This window comes from Cibotium barometz, chromosome 25 (genome assembly GCF_041138505.1).
Source record: "Cibotium barometz isolate CiBa-2024 chromosome 25, ASM4113850v1, whole genome shotgun sequence".
Classification (NCBI taxonomy): Eukaryota; Viridiplantae; Streptophyta; class Polypodiopsida; order Cyatheales; family Cibotiaceae; genus Cibotium; species Cibotium barometz.
The window spans coordinates 17,984,469-17,998,352 of record NC_141070.1 but is presented as its reverse complement, the minus strand read 5'-3'; the positions used below and the strand labels follow the sequence as shown (position 1 = coordinate 17,998,352).

At 38.9% G+C, this 13,884-nt stretch overlaps 1 protein-coding gene across 3 annotated transcripts in view; it reads right to left on the bottom strand.

The window, feature by feature from the left end:
- Positions 1-350: 350 nt before the first annotated feature.
- Positions 351-13,884, bottom strand: part of LOC147624320 (MADS-box transcription factor 23-like) — a 70,476-nt gene continuing 56,942 nt past the window's right edge. Inside the window, exons 5-8 of one of the 3 annotated variants that reach the window (XM_086819306.1) lie at positions 1,140-1,181; positions 1,019-1,060; positions 732-907; positions 351-640 (exon numbers count right to left, since the gene is read on the bottom strand). In XM_086819306.1, the coding sequence (XP_086675432.1) occupies positions 601-640; positions 732-907; positions 1,019-1,060; positions 1,140-1,181 (300 nt within the window). In that variant the 3' untranslated portion in view covers positions 351-600. Of the gene's footprint in view, positions 641-731; positions 1,061-1,139; positions 1,182-13,884 lie in introns of all 3 variants that reach the window. The other 2 variants (XM_086819305.1, XM_086819307.1) reach the window with 2 other exon arrangements.

The window sequence follows — 13,884 nt, the reverse complement described above, 5'->3', positions numbered from 1 at the left end:
CCTTGCTTTCAAATATCTTTCATTTCATCTCTCTAATTTGATTACGTGTTTTAGTACCAATTGAGCAGAATGGGATAGATTAGGATGGTTGGCAGAGTTGCCAACCCCAATCTGCCACATTCTACCATATATAGAGAGAGGGAGAGAGAGAGTCGATAAAGGCATCATAATATGTATAGATTTTAACCAGATTCAATAATAGCATTGATATGTGCATCAGTATATTCTCATCTTGACACATATACGGATGCTTATTTCGATGCTTTTTCTAACGTTGGCATTGACACCCGCTTTTCCCGATACTTATACTGATGGTCTTCTACCAACGCTTATACCGACGACAATATCGATGATAGGAGAAAAAATTAAAATCTTAGTCTAAGACATCGATATGAGCATGGTATGGAGTCATTCTCTTGGAGTCATCAGTATGTAATAGGGTTTGTAACAAACTCTATTGTTGATTAGGGCTTACAAGAAACCTAAATGTAATAAGGTTTTCTAGAAATCCACGGCCTCTATGAGAGCCAAGGCCATAAATAGCATCGTGGAATTGATGCATCGCTTTTTTCGTCATGGTGGTGAGGTGACAATCCAGCATTACTGTGGCTGCGACGCACGCACAATAGGCTCGCTCAACCTGCGGGACAGAGAACCATAGTGTATTATGATCAATCACAATTCATCACCATGACAAATTATCATAGAGTCTAAAGTCTGAGGTGGCTCACCCTAACTGTAATGATGTAACAAGGTTAGTGCTGCCAGAGTCGGCGGGCTGGATAGACTGCAGTCTAGAAGGTATTGGAGATGCTAGCGTCGTTGACACACCTGCGGCGGCATCGCTAGCAGTCGTCTTATTAGCAGCTGCAGCACCTGCCTCTAGAGTCCTTTGTAACTCAATGATCTGCTTTAAACCCAATGCATCAGTGCTAAAAAGCATTACTGAATGAACACAAAGCTCTAATCCATTTTCGTTTCCATCCATATTCTTGCTGAAAATTCTCTCAAACCTTACTTTCTCCCTTAAACTCTTGTTCTCCGCTTGTAAATCATAGTCCTGCATCATCAATTCACCTATCACTAGCATTGTAAGAACAAATTCCAATGTTGTGGCCGGAGCTCAGAGTTGCCTATACCTTCTGATTGAGCTCCTGCAATTGCTCCAAAATCAATTGATCCTGCAGCAGCAAGTTACAGAATCAGAGCAAACGTACCACAATAGTGCATTTCCTTTCTTTGCATAGCTTGAATCCCATAGAGCTCATGTGCGCTCTAACAAAACAGGCATTTAATGTTCTTTTCACTGGTTGGAAACTCTTAAAAATTGACTAAAATTTGACTCACCCTTAACTTTTTGCATTCTTTGGTATAAAAGAAGTGGTTAAAGCCAATCGGCGCTAGCCCTCCAAGGCATCTGCTTTCAATACTCAAGCTCGCATTTTCAAAAAAGTTATTAACGATAGTTGGTTACACTTTTAAATTTTCGTAGCCGGGACGATCTAAACTTTTGTGTCGACTAGGGAAATGAGCATAATATGAAATAAATTCAATCGACTGGGATAAAGGGTACATAGAAAGGCCATGTCCTTACTTAAAAGGGAAGCTATTCGCGAGGAAGATGCATGTGAAAGATCCAGAAGAGTGAAGGCGCCAAAAAAAGAGAAAGAGAATGGGGAGGTCGAAGGCATCGTGTGACAGTTTCATTTGAAAAGGAAGGAAAGGGTGGCAAAAAAAGTTTCTTTTGGAGGAAGGTCTTTCAACTCGGAGTACTCGGAGTCAAGAAGAAGGGGAAGAGAGGATACATATATTAGGGAGAAAGAACATAGAGAGAACTGAAGCAGAGAGTAAGAGAGAGAAGCTTTAAGCTCTGTCTGTAAGAAATTTATACATGTATGTTGAATAAGTCTCTTGTTTTTTTCACTGTCTCGGTTTGTTTGAGACAGAGGGCCTCTGTAAAATCGATACAATGAGAACGAGTTTTTTCTATGTTAATGTCTGTGAATCTTGTTCTCTTTAAGTCTTCTTACTAGTTGATGAGTGTGAAGTGTGTCATGTTTATCTAGCTTCTCTAAGAATCTTTTTGATGCATAATGAAAGTTGTTGTAAGGCAAGAGTTATTGGGTCAGGATGCGCCAAGTTGTTGTAAGGCAAGAGTTATTGGGTCAGGATGCGCCTAGTTGTTTGTGTTTTTTTTTCAGTTGTTTCAATGAGAGATGTTAGTTGAGGGATAATAACAGAGCAATTCAATGTGAGAAGAGGGTCCAGATAGTGAGATTCTTGTAGGCCCAAATTCATCCATTAGAAAGAACGTGGAAGATAGGATTCAATCTTGATGATTTTTGCAAGTTTAGTCTTATCTAGTCCTTTCACGTACTAGTCACTTGCTTATCCATACCCTCTCAAAGCTAATCAGATCAGAAGTTGTCTTCTATGAGAGGTTGTGAGGATTAAATTGTTTAGATCAGAACATGTCTCATAAGGAATTGGTTCGATGCTATTGGAGATAGGCTATCAATGTCAGTAACAGTGAGATTAGGAGCTATCTAAAGTAATACTAATCACATAAAGGATTGTTTGAATGAAGATTAGGAGCTATCTAAAGTAATACTAATCACATAAAGGATTGTTTGAATGAAGACTTGACAGATTTTAAGTTGTACAGGTGAGAAATTGTCAGATGAGGAGTTGTTAGTCAAGGAGTTGACAGATTAGAGGCTGTTCGGGTCAAGAGTTGAAAGATCTGGGTTAAGTTTTGGATCAAGAAATTTCAAATTTGAGTCAGTTTGAATCAATTACAATCAGATTTGAGTCAGTTTGAATCAATTACTGTCAGATTTAACTCAGTTTGAATCAATTACAATCAGATATGAGTCCGTTTGAGTCGGATACATTCAAACTAGGAGCTATTCAAGACTAGTGTTCAGAATGAGAGGTGACAGAATCAAAGCTGACTAAAAGGGAAAGTGATAGGAAATAGTGCTGACTGGATCACTACTATCAGAGAAATAGCTAACTAAAGAAAGCAAAGAAACCAAGCTGATAAGACGAGAGCTGATTGAAAGAGGAAGTGTTTGAATCAATGTTGGTTGGATTAGTGCTAACTGAATCAGTACTATCAGAATCAGAGTAGATTGAAGGTATAAGTATCAGAAAGAAAGGTGGCTCAATGCAAGCTAATTGAAACACAGCTGATTGAAGAAGGAAGAGATAGGTCCAGAGTTGACTGAACCAAAACTATTTGACGCAAAGGGTGTTAAGGTCTAAAAACATAAGAAGCAAGATCAGCTTGAATCAGGGGAAGGGATCTGAAAGGGTTTAGGGATAGTCTGAATCAAGAAGATGTTCAAATCAAGAGTTGTCGAAATCAGAAAAAGTGTATGGAGAGGTTTCGAAACTGACAGAATCAGAAAGGTGTCCGAATCAAGAGCTGCCAGGAGATGTACAATTAAGCAAAGTCTAGTGAGCTAAAGAGGGGCAAGCCAAGAACTTTAGTTTGTGTGTTTCTTTTGTTTGGTGTTTGGAGGTGGTGTCTTGTGTACCTGATCTGAATCTTGCATTCCTACAGTGCTAACTAGTTATGGATAATGTGGGAGTTAAAAAAGCTCTCAATCGTAATCATTTTGTGGCTTTCACTCCCACACCAAAATCCTCTCTATGGATAGCAGCTATGTCTGTATTTTAGCATTGCAGATCACATCAGCATCATCATATAAATGATTAGTTGTTTTTTTGTGTGTAAAAACACTTCATTTTAATTTCCAGTGTGTTGTCTCTTGTTTCCTCACATTCTATTGTAGATAAAGAACTTATGTGTTGGTGGATTTATTTGTAAGTGTATTGGGTAGTGTCCCTCATAGTATCGTTGTATCCCTCATAGTATTGTTGTATGTAATTAGACAAGGGCCATCTCTATGATGGTTAAGAGTGAATCTTTAAGTAGAGAATGGATTCTCACTGATGGAAAAATAACCAAGGTCAAGTACAAAGCTCAAAGGTGTGAGGATAGAGGTTAGGTTTGAAAATCTTTTTGATATAGGTAGTGTGGTATGATACTCAAGGCAAGCAAAAATGCAGCTAGGGAATGATATGGTTATAGAAAATCTTAGATGTAATTCATTTAAGGAGGATTAAATTGGATGCATATGTATAGTAGAAGAAAGTGAAGGATTATATAGATAACCAAATGGACATGTGAATGTAACTAGTTCCCTAAAGATGAACATCTCACAAAAAAAGGGTACAATCAAAGTAATCATGCTTGAAGACCAAAGTTGTTTTGTATCATAGATGTAATAATAATAGTTAAGCAAAGTGACTAATTACATCTACGAGAATAAAGATATCACATCAACAAGCTAACAAGTCATGTGCATTTGTAGAGGATCTTGTGATTTTGATAATAACAATAGAACCATGGTAGAGATTTATGGGGCAAAATGTTAGAGATAAATGTAGAGTTTACTCCTTTAGCAAATGAGGTTGTGCGCATGTTTGAAAAGGTAACCTACAATAAGTCATGTTGATAATGTCTTATTTTAGTTTGAGGTAAGATGTAGTGCTAAAACTTGAAGGCATGCCCTTACCTTCAACTTGAAGGCCTAGAGATGCCCTTCGCCCTCTTTTCAAAGTGACTCTTTTTCTACTGGATTCTTCTCTCATTTGAGTGGATTCTTCTCTGATTTGAGTGATTTGAATGTTGCATTGTCTTTTTAACATTAAGGTCTTCATGGCTTTCTCCATCATCTTGCTTAATCTTGCACGTACTTCCCAAAATTTTGATTTGGCATCCCCTCTTGTACAATCAAGTTTCCAAAAAAAAATCTTTTAACTTTCAAAATGAAAATTTGCTATTCCCTAGACATTTCTAAAAAAGAAAAAAAGGTTTTAAAAAAAACTTCATTATGGACTACCATCCCACAAAAGATGGTACATTCATGTACCACCCCAAATGCAACTGCATATGTTCCTTCATTATTGATTGCCATCCCCCAAAGATGGTACATTCATGTACCACCCCAAATGCAACTGCATATGTTCTTTCATTATTGATTGCCATCCCCCGAAAGATGGTACATTCATGTACCATCCCAAATGCAACTGCATATGTTCTTTCTCCATACTTAGTTGTCCCCTATGTAAACTCTTGCTTTCACAATCTTCTTGGCGAGCTCCTAATATTCCTACTTAGGATAGCTTTTCTACTCTGGACAGCAATTGATTTGAGTCAGCTCAGATCCTTGAGAATCAAAGGTTTTATGACAACCAGCCAAACTATCATCAAAGGCATGCATAATTTCAAGGATCGAATATAAAAACTTGAAATCATGCACTATTACAGGATGACCCATCTCTAATGCTTAGTTCCCACAATGGTCGCGCTATCAAAATACCCATCGATATAAACGTTGGAAAAAATGCCGAAATGACTGTCAAAAAAATTGGAAAAAATGAATGTCGAAACAAATGTTGAAAAGTGTGTTGAAATAAAAGATGGTATAAGCATCAAAAAGCGTGTTGAAATTTATTTTTTCCTGATGTGGGACCGCCAAAAAAATGAAAATTTGAATGTGAATTAGAATTAAAAAATGAACTTAAGTGGCCGGGGAAATAACCATCATAAAAAATAACATCAAAAACACGTTATATCGAGGTGTATTTGGTCACTTTTTTCAATGGTTATTTTGATGCCAGTATAAACACCTATTTCAATGACTATTTCAACACTATGAATTATTAACAGAACTACAATGCCTTACTATTAGCGTTTTTGAACCCTAATTTTGTTTGTCCTCTCCAAAATTAGCAGATTCTCTCCTCTCTCTTCTCCCATCCCTATCTTGTGTCACTTTTTTTTTATGTGTTTCTCTCTAATATGCAGCTTCTAATTGTGGGTTTGTTTTGCACCTTCTAATTTGCTTAGATTCTAGGTAGCCGTTCACCTTTCTCTTCTAATGCAAAGAGATTGAAGCTTCAAGCTTATCCAAGGAACTTTGTTTCCTTTGCCTTCCCAAGCACTAATAATGTATGATTTGCTTTTTGGTTTCCTTGTGTTGTGTGTATTTGTAGGTTTGCCTATCTTTACACAATCTCTTCACTTCTAGATATGGACCGTAAACCCTTGGTGCTTTTGTTACTTTTTTTCTTTTTTTACTTGTATACAAGAGGCCCCAAGATGGGGAGGTGGATAGATAAAGCATGTTGTATAGACTTCTTTCATTTTATAAAGTTTATGCAAGAATCTCATGCATAGAGCTTGCATAGGCTTTTTGCAAGCTCTTCCTTAGATTTACCTCTATGCAAGCTTTTACCCATGGCCTTACAAGCTCTTGCTTAGGTTTTTAACTCTATGAAATCTCTATGCATCAAGCTCTATCAATACATGCTTAATGCATCTAGATCTGTGCATGCTTCTTGCATACATGCTTGATGCATCTAGCTCTTGCATCTAGCTCCATGCAAGCTCTATGCATCAAGCTATATACATGCATTAAGCTTTATGCATAAGCCTATTCTTAAGCCTATGCTTAAGTCTTATGCATAAGGCTATGCTTAAGGCCTATGCTTGAGCTTGCAAGAAGCCTATGCATAGCCATTGTAAAGAAGCATATGTAACCTCTTAATTAGGTTTACCTCTATGGAAGCTTTACACATAAGGCCTATGCTTCCGGCTTATAGATAAGGCCTATGCTCAATCTCTATGCATAAGTCTTACGCTTAGACAAAGATATTGAAGCTTATGCATAGAGCTAGGGCTAGAGATCTCTCCATCAAGCTATCTAATAAAAGCATTCTATGCATAGAGCTAAGATTAGAAAAACATAAACCAATGTCTTTCAATCACTTATGCATTAGGAATAGGGTTTAGCGTACTCACCTCTTTTTCCTCTTTAGAATCTTCTCTTTTCTTGCTAATATGTTAAAATGAACTAACTTTTTGATTTATTATGTTTCTTTTTTTTAGGTTTATTCAAGTGAACAACTAACAAGGGCTTCTCAAAGAAGAGGTAAGCCCTCTTTTTCTATTCTTTGTTTATGCTTCTTCTCTTTGTGTTTTTGCAACCTTAGGTGCCGAGGATTTGAGTTAGGTCAATAGCCTTATGCATAAACACTTATGTAATAGGCTTATGCATAAGCCCTCATTCAGTAGGCTAAGGGTTTAGGCTTATGCATAGACCCATTAGGAAAGCTCATTTTGGGGCCCTCTAAGGAGTTTCATGCTCTTTCTCTCTAAAAAATGGAACCATGGTGAGCCTTATCAATCTTATGTTAAAACCCCTCCATGGGACATATCATTGAGAAGCTTATGATGAGTAGATTTTAAATATATAATCTCCAACAAATTTTAAGTAGTAATGTTCAAGATACACCACAAACAAGATATGCTTATGCAAAAGCATTATGCATAGGCTATGCATGCATGAAGATTAAATGTGTCACTAATCACTTTTCCTCATGTTTTGTTTTATAGATCTTACATTGTTATCCTCTCCTTTGGCTCACATTGTGGAGGTAAGCTCTCTTATTCATGCAACCCCATGTTGGGTCTAGGATTTAGACATATTCATAGAGATATGAGGCATTATTATTGGCCATCTAGAATGTTTTTTAAGTCAAGCTAGAAGTGGTTATCCGTGAGTAGGTGGTGATAGTGGAAGGGGATCCCTCGATCTTTTCACTATTCTTATCTTGTAAAAGAGAAGTTACCTTTGTCTTTAATAGTGGGAAGCATGTGAAAAGTCCTCAAAATCTATCATCTAAAAGGGGCACTGTCCATCGTGCTTGTCTAAATAGTATTGTAGAAGGTCTCAACAATGTTCTAATATCACATGTCTCATTTATTAAAGCTTTTAGCATTCATATGTTAGAGCATTCTTGTGTTGTCCTCCTCTCCTTCGGCTTGACATTATCGAGGAAAGCTCTCTTGTTCATGCAACCTCGTGTTTATTGAACCCTTGGGTGTCGAGTTTAGGGTTTAATAGGCTTATTTATAGAGATATAGGACGTTATTGTAGACCATCTAGAATGTTATTTAAGTTAAGTTAAGAGTGATAAGTAGTTATAGTGGTGAAGGATCCCTCAATCTTTTCACTATCCTTCTCTTGTAAAAGAGAAGTTGCCTTTGGCTTTAATAGTGGGGAGTGTGTGGAAAGTCCTCAGAAGCTATCATCCAAAAGGGACACTATCCATCTTGCTTGTCTAAAAAGTATTATAAGCTCTTATGCATAGCTGTTGTGGCGAGCAGCTTAGTGGTGAGAGAAGGCGCATGAAACCCACTCCACACATCGTGAGCATTACCTCGGTATCGCACATATGGAGGTGGTGAACTATAACCACCAAAGAGTCGTTTCCAAGAACAAGAAGTCTCAGCATAAAAGGACAACTGATCACTACAGATAAGGATAGAATATGTGGATTAACGACACATTGTCTCTATTTTACTGAATATGTTGTGTATGTGTAGGAGAGTGAGTGAGATATTCAGTGGAGAGATGCGGAGTGAGAACTAAGAGAGTGAGAGTGAAGGTTTCCTCACAGTAGAGTGGTGTTATGTGTCCTCGTGACCATTTGAGATTTGGTGTTCGTATCCAGAAACTCTGGTGGGTGGGTGATTGCACGTCTCCCATGGCATTGCATGACTGGTCTCTTACCCCAGACTGGTCTCTTACCCCAGACTACTGTCTTGTCATTCCGCTGAGATGAAAATAAGCAAGAAACACTAGCAATTTTGCTAGGGAAAAAAACATTTGCTAGGAAAAACCTCTGCTGGGTAGCATTCTCCACCTTCAGGCACAAAGGAAAGTGTGGGTCCACTTAAAGCAAGTCTATTGAGAAACCATAGCATGGAAGTAACTATCCAAAAACTTCAATGTAGAGAGTCTTTCACCACACAAACCCAACCAGATTCAGGCATGCTTTCCACATGTTCATGAATCTAAGGATGGTGACAAGTAATTCCTTCCAAGAGACCCTCTAGGAAGCTCACAACTGGGAGTGCCTCTCACACCATTAGAGTCAAGAAGTCAGTCAAAAACGTCTACAACCCTACACGAGCAAGAGGAAGTATCAAAATTCAGCCACAATTTGAACCAAGAAAAGGAGTGCCAAGAGCGGAAGGCGGACACAGTCCAAGTGCGGAATGCCCAGAAGGGTGGAGTAACAAAACCAAGAAGAATAATCACAACAATACCCCTGGAAAAGGTTTTAAGGAATCCATGGCATTATTAGCTAAAACTTTCACAGTGTTCTTAAGAGAGAAAGCCTCGACACACACCAAAGCGGAATGTGCCATGGAAAAAAAGCATGATGAAGAAAGACAAGCAAAACTGATGCAACTCAAAGAAAATCCATCAAGCAAAACTGATGCAACTCAAAGAAAATCCATCAAGCATCAATATGATGCATGCATATGACATGCGGAGGGAGGTTCATGACATCTTGATAGTCACAAGGGCTAAAGCTAATGCATCTTGATAGTCACAAGGGCTAAAGCTAATGCATCTTGTGTAATCCAGAATCATTCCCAACCTGCAAAAAGACAATTGTGGACTGGGAACAGCAGGAAAAGGTGAGGATTCAAACTACTAAGAAAATAGAGAACAAAGTAATGAAAGGGTTAATGAAGATATACCTGATCAATCACAAGAAGTCCTCAACCTACTACTAACAGTGCAACGACCATTCAAAATCGACCAACAAAGTTCTAGCCAAAATTTTAAAGAAAATTATAAATGCTAACAAAAGTGATTGGGACCAAAAGCTAGATGCTGCCCTATAGGCATTCTACACATCCTACAAAGTCTCAACTGGGCAAACACTGATCAAGCTGGTTTATGGATTGAAAGAAGTTATACCTATGGAATTTGTGGTAACCACTCTGAGAGTGGCCATTCAAGAGAAGCTGCTAATAGAAGAGTCCCAGGAGCATTGCACATCCTACAAAGTCTCAACTGGGCAAACACCGTTCAAGCTGGTTTATGGATTGGAAGAAGTTATACCTATGAAATTAGTGGTACCCACTCTGAGAGTGACCATTCAAGAGAAGATGCCAATGGAAGAATCCCAAGAGCATAGAATACAAGAGCTCCTAGACTTAAGAGGAAGGAAGGCAAATAAGCTCTCTAAAGGTGGAGATTGTGCAACACAAAAGAAAGTCTTGGTCTGATAAGCATCTCAAGCACATGATTTTTGAGAAAGGAGATCTTGTATTGTTCTAAAATATCAACCTAGGACCTCACCCTAGAAAATTCAAAATACGGTGGATAGGACCATTCATAGAGTAAAAGACCCAATCAACCAGAATGCCTTTGCCTTAGAAAACTTGGATGATACACCTTTTCCAAAGATGGTAAATGACTTTAGGATGAGAAAATACAAGGTCCAACTGGTGGTAACTACACTAAAAGAAAAGAAGCGAAAGATCGGGAGCCGGTCTGGAGCATATGATATGGCATGATCTCACTAGTGGAGGTGGATGCGAAAACATCAAAAAACCACAAAGCCGTACAAGGGTGGCCAATCTGCAAGAGTGGCTAGACCACAAAAGCTCATATCTTTGCAACCAATCAAAGCTAGGGGATGGTAAACAATCAAGTGACCAAGTGTGTGTCACCCCAATCCACATCAACAACTCAAAACACTATGATGTCAGCATAAGAAATTGCATGGAGGACAAGTGTCACAACGTCATTAGAAATCCACTCGCAACAACAACGAGAAGACGAGAAGATAGCAAGAATGATTTTAATACCATTAAGCGGACACGACGGGCATGATATGAATCAAGGGTCATATCACCTCAAAAATTGGGAAGCCAAAAATGACAAGGCCCCAAAAAAGAAAATAAACAAGAGAAAACATTGCAAAAAATAACACAATGAGTCTAAACATGCAGATTCACAATATTCCCTCTTACTCACAACGCTCTCACCCATTTGTAGCACTCTCAGAAGACAACGGCATGCCGAAGATCAACAAGTCTCCGAGGCTAGACAAAAGGCCGGAGAAAATCCTCTTGCATGCCCATGATCATCCCTCAGATGATGAAGAAAGAACTTGAGTGGGCAAAAAAGTGTGGGTTTGAAAAACTTTCGGAGCACCAGTGGGAGAAGCTACATGAAATTATAAATCGATTTCTGGAGACCAACACTATGCACATAGACGAGAAGGAGCCCATGAAACTCTCATAGCTTGCAGTGCATCATGAACTGGGATTGTCAACGGATAGAGCAATGGTGGACACAAACTTGAACCGGAGGGTGAAAGAATAAATTCCAAAAACTAGAAACATGCACGAGGTGAAGGACGTGGCGGATGAAACCCGACAGGAACAGTTCATCTTTTTCTTGCAGAACATCATGTTCATGGGCAAGATGGAGGATATGTCCAATAAAAACTAAAGAGTACTCAAAGCACCAAAAGCAGGAGAAAAAATAAACTCGGCCGCCATTCACAAAGAAAATCTTATGAAGAGGGAAGCCACCTGGGCCAAGGAAAAATAGCCCACAGTAGTACATGCGCACCTAAGGGTGATTACTCAGGCTACCACATTGGTGGATCATCGGACAGGAGAAGTCTACATCACACAACAATATAAGGAAGCTACAGGATCCTTAAAAGCTGCCAATGTGACTTTCATTTCATTTGCAGATGACATAGATGAGGAGGAGGAATGGCAGAAGATTACCTAGAAATCTAGCAAGAAACGAAAACACAGAATAGATGAAGAGATGCTTCCTGACCCAAAAGAGGTCAAGAAACAGAAAGCAGAGGAAGAAAGAAAAAGGAAGCTAGAGGAGAGATAGAAGCAAAAAGCCACTGCCGAAGCTAAAAAGAAGAAGAAGCTTGAAGAAGAGAAAAAGAAAAAGGAGAAATAAGAAAAGAGAAGGAAAGACAAAGAAGAGAAGAAGCAACCCAAAGGGAAAGCTGCCCACAAGAACACAAGTTGTCATACCAGCAAAACTGCTACCTTCGATGGCGACTCTCACAGAGAAGGTGTAGGAAGGGCCAAGCCACATCTTAAAGCTACTCAGAGAGTTCCAGCAGAACTCTCCCCAACCATCAACTGCATATAAATAGAGGGCTGATGTCCATGGCCCAAAACATCCTCTCAAGCTCTCTCTTCAATGGAGGAGTATGAGAAAGATGCCCAGAGCACAATCAATCAGATATGTGCCCTGAACCATAAACAACATGGAATGCTAATGAATGCCACAACTAAAGCCAAATATTAGAGAAAATCACAGATGATGACACAACAAAATGAGGAGATATAGAAAAAGATTGCCATGGTGGAAAGGGACCTATTACAACAAAAGAAGTTGAGCGAGGGAAAGATCAGAGCCTTCATCAATCTAATACTTGTTTTAGCCAAGCTTGTCTATTCAACAGCATTGACATCACATTTGTTTGCACTCAGTTTAGCATTTTTTTGGTTTTCTTCCAGGCACTCCTTTTCAAAGTCCTTCGCATGCTTTCTTCCACTTGCTTCCAAAAAATATACATTCATTTCTCTTGAGTATACCTCCTTTTAATTTACCCTCACCTTTGCCTTTTTTCATTTCTTGCGCGCAGCTGCTTCACCTACTGCATTAGCTCTATGGAACCTTCTTGTAGCTTCTCGGATTTCTTCTTTTTGTCTTTCTTTTTTGCCATTGGAGTGTCTAGTGAAGAGTGGCTTGAAGCATCTTCTTTAGTGGTGATGCCCTTCCTAGGTGTTCTCTTTTGACTCCTTTCTCGACTTTTTTTTTTGCCCTTTTGTCCAGCTCCCCGAGTTCCTCAAATACTTCTTCAGTTTTTGCTTGCTTTGTGCTAATTATTCCGTGGATGTCTGGCTTAAGCCCTTGGACAAACCAATCAACAACAACTTGTATCAAGGGTCGGGTTTGTTCCACTACTCTCTGCCTCAAGCTTAACAATTTTGTTGCACAAGCTTCCACGTCCATGTCCTCTTGTTGGAGTTTTGTCATTTGATCGCAGAGTTGAGTTGCAAAATTTATCTTGCAAAATCTTCCAAGAAAGGCAATCATGACTTCTTCATAAGTCTGGAAATGGTTGTCATGATATCTTGACACTTACTATGTGGCTTTTTCCTTGAAGGTAATCATGAAGACATTTTTGTGGATTTCAATCAGCTCTTATTCTTCTAAATCTCGAGGTTTGGCCACTTTCCAGTATTGCTCAAACCTCCTCACATGCCGATCTACATCTTCCCATTAGGGGAAGGTTGAGGTCTATAGGGGCCCTTTAAGATGCCATGTGATTAAAAGGTTATTAAGGAAAAGGGCCAATCATGTGATGCCATGTATACAAAAATGTTGGGTGATTAAAGGTGGTCAAAGTGTGGACACGCCAAAGAGAAATGTGCCATGAAGAAAAAGCATGATTAAGAAAGACAAGTAGAACTGATGCAACTCAAAGAAAATCCACCAAGCACTAAAATGATGCAAGCATATGACATGCAGATAGAGGTGCATGATATTTTTGCAATCACAAGGGTTAAAGCTAATGAATCTAGTGTAGTACTAACTCCACTAGACAATCAAGACTCACCCCAAGCCCGCAAGAAGGCATCTATGGATTAGGAATAGCAAGAAAAGGTGAGGATTCAAACTACTAATAAAATAGAGAGGAGACAAGGTTAGCAAAAGGAGGATGGGTCACATAAAATCATTGTAGAGCTTCCGAAAACAAGTGGAAGCAAGCATGCAGAGCACCTTGATAAGGAATGCCTAGAAGAAAGCCAGAAGAATGTTGACTAGTTACAAACCAATGTAATGTCAATGCTGTTGGAAAGACAGGTCCAATTGAGATAAGTGCTAGACTTATGTCCAAGATTCAAGGCCAAAATCCTCATGGCAGACATTGAAGGACTAGTCAAGGAAC